Consider the following 7095-nt stretch of genomic DNA (forward strand, 5'->3'; position numbering starts at 1 on the left):
CAAAATCTGCCTAAATTCAATTCAGACTTACGTTATTATCTTCCACATTATTTTATTATTATTTTTTTTATCGATTGTTCTCACAAAAATATATAGAGTAGGTCTATTATGAGACGATCTCACGAGTCTTTATCTGTGAGACGGGTCAATCTTACCGATATTCACAATAAAAAATAATACTCTTAGCATAAAAAGTAATATTTTTTCATGGATGATCCAAATAAGAGATTCGTCTCACAAAATACGACTCCGTCTCACAAAAGTTTTTGTCAAATATAAATTGTCAACATCGCTGATGGGTTTACTTTCATTTTCCCCACTTTGAAGAATTTTCTTTCAAATTATCTTTTTCCAAATCAAATTGGCATCAAACAAAGTGTAAATTAACTAAAAATAAGGATTGTATTTGTAATTTCGGAATAGCATGAAAGGACAAATTTGAATTGGGTAAACAGATTCACCAAAACATTAGTTTTTTTGAAGGTAATATTTTTTTAAAAAAGAATTAAATTAGATAGTGTGAGAGAGAGAGGGACATGGGCGATTAATGTTATAGTCCAAATTTGAACGAGGATTGTGGCATGAGCTGTGAAGGGCCCTCAGCCACCCTATGCCCAACTTCAGTACGATCCCCGTAATCATTACATACACAATCTATCTCTGTATCCACAGCCCCACACTGTCTTCTCTCTCCATCAGTATATATACATGTATATGTACGATGTTGCCCTTGTAGTATTTATATTTATATGTATGAATACCTCTGCATGATTTTCACATAGTTGATCTTAAATTGTACGAGAAGTTGAGGTATATTTTCTGAGAAGCTGAGGTGTGAATGGGGATGGATTCTTCTAGTCAAGCACAGCACCAACTCCAAGTACACCAGGTGGGATGTGGGTGTTCGTCTGTATTTATATGTTTTTTTTTCTTTGATGTTCGAGTGAAAATATGGTTTGATGATTTGAATGTACAGTGCTGAATCGGTTCGTATTTTACTGGTTTTCTGTTTCGTTTCGGTGTTCTTGAAGCTAAATGAAATGGGTTTAAGTTAAAATAATTGATTCTGCAGATCCTAGTTAGATTTCATTTTCTAAACATGAATAAGTCTTTCTTAAGCTGGAAATCAACTATATGATTGCAGGAAATGGCTTCTGATCAAACACTAGAAAGCATTTTGGTTTGCTCAAAAACCCAGCAAGAAAAGAAACCAAGGCCTGCAGAACAAGCCCTGAAATGCCCTAGATGCGACTCAAACAACACCAAGTTTTGTTATTACAACAATTACAGCCTCTCACAGCCGAGGTACTTTTGTAAATCTTGCAGAAGGTATTGGACAAAAGGTGGGACTTTGAGAAATGTTCCGGTGGGCGGAGGCTGCAGGAGGAACAGAAGATCGTCGTCTTCGTCTTCTTCATCATCATCGGCATCATCGAAACGGTCAAGCCAAGAACAGCCGCTGATCCCCATTCCAGGTTCAATCATTCCATGTTTGGCGAATGTGTCCTATGATTCCAATGATGTTAGTCTCGCATTCGCCAGGCTTCAGAAACAAGGACAGATGGGTCTGGATGATTATGACTTTTTAAACACGGGAAATCATCCAAACGTGCCCTATAACGATCATGTTCTTGGATCTGATGCTGTCAGGGGTGGATTTCTCGAAAACCCGTTTGGGTTTAATCACAATCTGTACAATGGAAACCTGCAGGGAATCCAAATGGGAATGGGTTTTGAGGAAATTAACAGCGGTACGACAAGTTCCACAGCCGTCACAGCGACAGTGAAGCAAGAAATCTGCAGCGCGAAAGAAGGTGAAAACAAGGTTTTGTGGGGATTTCCATGGCAGAACATTGGAGGGGATGTGAACACAAGCTGGAATAATGCGCTTGGATCGACTAATTGGCATGGACTTTTGAATACTCCTCTGATGTAAGAAATAGTTAAAAATGGGTAAAATCAAACATGTATGCAAGAAGAGTGGTGGGGTGAGGGTGGTTCGTTATAGGGATTTGATGGTTATTTTGTTTTCTTTGTCATTATAACTTAAATTTTAATCTTACGGCTATGGATTTGGTCTGTACTAAGGGGGATTTGATTCATTTTGAATCAAATTTACTGTTTATTTCTTTTTTGGTCATAAAATCTCTTAACTTCCCAGATCCACGAGTTACCAAGGTTCGGTCGACCCTACCCCTGCGGGCACTCGATCCAACGGCTCGGATTTTTTCGAGCCAATTTTTTTTTTTTTTTTACATGGAGGTGGGCCCGGATCACTCATGTGGAGTGATCCGGGCCGTTCATTGCCCGTGCAGGCACTGCCTGCACGGGTAGGATGAAACAAACCAGTTACCAACATGTTAGTCGTCATGATATATCGGTTGAATGGTCTTAAAATGAATTCGGCAATATAACATTCGAGTTCTAACATGTTTTTTTTATCGTTAAATCAACAAAATGTTAATATAATAAGTATGCATTAGTTTTAACACGCGAAAATGTTAATATAATATGTATGCTTTAGTTTTAACACGCGAGCGCGCACGCACACAAATATATTCATGCGTACGCATGAGATCTGGGTTATGTTTTTTGGGAAATCTGTTGGGTTATGTAAAGAAAGTGACTAACTGAAGAATTTGATGTTCATAATCTGAACAATCTGAAACTCTGGACAAAGTACTTGGAATTGGCAGTGTTAAGTTCTCAAGAATGTTCTTATATTATTAAATGAGAGTACATCGTCATATATTATATTGTTGAAGGGGTTTTCGAGATATATTCTTTCATAATTGTTTCTTATTTTTAGGTAGATGTATCCCATAAAAGAAATTGTGATTGGAATTCTATAATTATTATATAATAATATTAAAAAAATTGTGATTGCTATAATTATTATATAATAAGGGGGACTACTCAGTTTCCACGTCCTTGCCGGACCAAATCTTACTAAGATTTGGGCGTGAGTTCAAATTCCATGTAAAATAATAAAAAAATGTACTATATTCTAATATTTCATATAATACAAGGTTTGGCTCTTTGCTAGGGGCTGCCTAGGTAGTTACTACATTTGGACACGCGGCCACCCATTATTTTAATTAATTTTAACGTTCAATTAAGTTAATATATCAAAATAATCTTTTTATTATATCAAATTACAAAAACATCCTTCAAACCCTACTCATCATCAATATCTCTTTCAATCTCTTTTTTTATCTCATCAATTCCATGGTTAAGAGCTCTGAAGCACATCCATTATAGTTCTTCAAATATGTATGAATTTCATTTTTTTGTCCACATAATTTTTTAATACAAATAATGATTAATTTTTTGTTTATAATAAAATGTATGCATATATATATGGCAAAACAGTTTTGTTTCTGTCAAATTGTTGAATATATTGACTTGATCATTGTCATGATTTTTCTATAATTTTAAGTTTTTTAAAATTAAGAATATCTTTAAGTTGAAATAATTGGATGATTTGCGATTTACTGCAATTGAAATATGTGTGAATTTTTTGAAATATTTGTGAATTCTTTTATTTGTATATATTAATGAAAGAAAAATTCGCGATAAATTTACTGCAATAAAAATATTTTGAAATTGAAATATGTTTGAATTTTTTTTATTTGTATGTACTAAAATTTGTATATTTATGTGTTCTTACTGATTGTTGAAATAATTCTTTTGCTGAGTTCTTGGAAACCATACAAACTTATCACATAAACTCGAGTTCTAAGATCTTAGTATGGAATTGATGGAATGTCACAGAGTTATGGTGAACTTGAACCGTCTCCGATGGAACCTCCTATGTTGAGTTAAATATTCTTAATATTAGATTTCAATTAATTATCAAATATTGAATGACACAAGTTTATAAGTGCATAATAATTAAGAACAGAGATTGAACAATGATTGTAAAGTAATTTATTTGAAATAATGAACAAAAATGTAGAGCAACGGCGGAGAAGAGGAATGAGGTCCATGCCATGAATCAGCCTCTTTATTTATTTATGTTTTCCTGATAACTAGTTAGACAGTAAAGAATTGGAGTAAATAATTTAGAATAAAAAATGTAATATATGATATTTCAGTTATACAAGACATAATGTAAAATGTTTCGTAAAAAAACTATTTTTAAAATTATGACTTTGAAATATGTTAAAATAATCAATTTCTCAATTAAAAAACTACGTTCTAAAATAGGACAATTACAAAAAGTGTGATAATATGACATAAGAATTAATAGAATTTGGTTAAGATTTTTTACCAAATGGTAAGGATAATAAGACCTTAAGACTTAAAAATCAATGTTTTCATAATCGGATCATTGATCAAACCGATATACATTAAAGTAACGGTTCAATCGGTCAGACTGGTTTAACTGTATGGTCTGATCGAAACACTGCTATATTATATAAAATATTAATATAATACAGTAAAAAATAAGTTTTTAATTATAAAAATTTTAAGTTTGCACATACAAAAATATTTACCAAATTTTAAAATCTAAACAACACAATACATATATCAAAATATAAAATGTAATTATATATATATTTTAAACAAAATATTACAAATAAAATAAGCTCTAATACTATAATAATAATATTTTTAACAAAGTTCAAAATCCAATAATCATATATTTGTATAAGAATGAATAAAATATAAGATATTAAATATATAAATAATTAAATTCTCTAAAAATTCTTCAAAATTTTTGAATTGTGAATGGAATCGATTATTTTTTACTGGTTCACTTCGACCAGTTCTTGATCGATTTGACTATTTTAACAGTTAAAATAATTTTTAAGTATGAATCAACCTGACTAGTTACCGGTTCCCCGTCGAACCGGCCGGTCCGATTCGATTTTGAAAACATGGCTTAAAACCCATGTGGTCTTGGTTTTAAGAGGTTGTTTGGCTCAACTTGTAATATGTTTGAGAACTTATAAAGCCTCAAAATTTGTTTGATAATTTTTTTACTATTAGTATAATAATTTAATTTTAATTATTTATTATAAGCTTAATAATATGAATTTTATCATAATAATTTAATTGATAATTATTATTTTAATATTATAAATATCCGTTGCCGTAATAATAATATCAATAATTATTATAATCGTGGTTAAAAAATAATATGTTAAAAATAATTATTGTATTATTTTATAATGTTATGTGTTTTGCTAATTATTATTTAAAAAATCTTATAATACAAAACAAATATAAATCTTTGAGATTCATTTTATCAAAACAATTTAACAATTTATTTTTAAAATAAGCTCTTAAAACAACTTATAAAACTCTAGAAACTTATAGATGTTTTTAATAAGTTTAGTTAAATCACCCTCTAAATCTCATTTACGTAGATAATAGTTAAATTAGATCAGAAATTCATCCAACTCTGTCGTATGAAAAGTGATACTCAGTGAAATTTAGGGTCTGATTCCAGTAAATGTCACTAATCCAAACGCATGTTTCGAATTTATCCTAAGTCTGAAATCACAAATAAGACCGTTAGAAGAGAACCGAGAGGATGTTCTGGTGTAGCCCCTCCGACGCTCAAGTCAGAGACCGAGGATATAAGTGGGAAGCAGCTAAGATTGCTGCTGAAAAATAATATAGTGAATATGAATGTGTTGGACACTCAAATCTGATATTTATAGGAGAATACATGGGCCTGTCATTAGCCTTCTACCTTGGTTGGGATGAGCTAGGGGTCCAAAATCTGATTTGGATCTGATCTTAATGGGGTCCATCCATGAGATATAAAAAAGAAAGAAGGAAAAATAACCCGAATTTTAAAGGATCAAAACAACAATATTTTTATGCAACATACGATTACGATCAAAATGTTTGAATTCAAGACTTCAACTTTTAATTAGATCTAAATGTTTGCCTTCTACTAAGGGACAGCTGCCCATTTTCAGATAATTATTTTTGAAATTTTTATTTCTTTGTTTGTCTGTTTTTTTTCCCTAGAAAATATATGAAATCGTTTTCTTTAAATCACAGTCTTGTTGTCATTGTCGGGAAGACTGATTTTTTGGACAGTCAATATTACTGCTAAATATGTCAGCCAATCAGAGCTTGAAATTATTGCAACAACTGATTAATGCCTTAACCTGCCACAGGAAAAAAAAACATCTATTTAGTTTGAATGGTATAAAATGATATTCCACGACACCATTTATTTAATTTTAATGCTAAACTAAATCATAAATATATTGGAATAAAAGCTTCTTTTTCCTAAAATAAGAATTTTAATTTGGTAAAAAATTAAGAAGGAAAAAAACCAAGAAATATGAATTTGGTTTTCCGGGGAGAAATACTTTTTTTTACTATTATATCCAAACAAAAAAATGATTAGATTTTATAAATATATATATATAAAAAAAAGGAAAAACTTTGCTTACAAGGCAAATGCTTATACATGTAAACTGAGCCAGTATTTATATAATATTAATATATTGAAAAATTATTCCTATGCATACGGGTCCACCTGGGTACCTAATCTCGGATCCAGACATGTACCCGATACGAGTTTGGAGTATCCAAAAACTTAATTTGAAATGCCTTTTATAAATGGACATAATTGGGCTGAATTTAGTGGACTAAAGCCCATTTATACTCCTATACCAGTTGAGTATTTCAAACATCAGGCCCAACGTTAATTTCACAGCTCACAAAGAAATATTTACTAACGTTTCAATATGATTTAATATTAAAATGGATTCGAGCAATTTTGCTTATGAGAATCATTCGTATTTTTCTAAGTACCGAAGAAGACATCAACGTGAATTGTAGTGATCCTCAAATCCAATTTTACGAAAATAGTTCAAAATTTTAGCTTTGCCCATACTTTCATCTCCTATTATTTGAAACACCATCGTAGAAGTATTGAAAAAGAAAAGAAGTCAAAACAACTCTGATTTGCCAAGAAAAGAATTCAAAACAAGAACATGAACTCTAACATCATTGATCCATCAACAAAAATGATGAAAGTTGATTTTTTCACATGCTAATTGACGAGTTGAAGTGGAAAACACCAAGTGACTGATATTAGTCACAAATAGTAAAGGAGGGCAA

At 31.1% G+C, this 7095-nt stretch overlaps 1 protein-coding gene across 1 annotated transcript; it reads left to right on the plus strand.

The window, feature by feature from the left end:
* Window positions 1–642: 642 nt before the first annotated feature.
* LOC142553483 (dof zinc finger protein DOF2.1-like) lies at window positions 643–2108 on the plus strand. Its single transcript, XM_075663764.1, has 2 exons — window positions 643–889; window positions 1145–2108. The coding sequence occupies exons 1-2, from the start codon at window positions 839–841 to the stop codon at window positions 1934–1936; spliced, it is 843 nt and encodes a 280-aa protein (XP_075519879.1). The 5' UTR covers window positions 643–838; the 3' UTR covers window positions 1937–2108.
* Window positions 2109–7095: the final 4987 nt, after the last annotated feature.

Source organism: Primulina tabacum, chromosome 8, assembly GCF_025594145.1.
Source record: "Primulina tabacum isolate GXHZ01 chromosome 8, ASM2559414v2, whole genome shotgun sequence".
NCBI classification, from domain to species: Eukaryota; Viridiplantae; Streptophyta; class Magnoliopsida; order Lamiales; family Gesneriaceae; genus Primulina; species Primulina tabacum.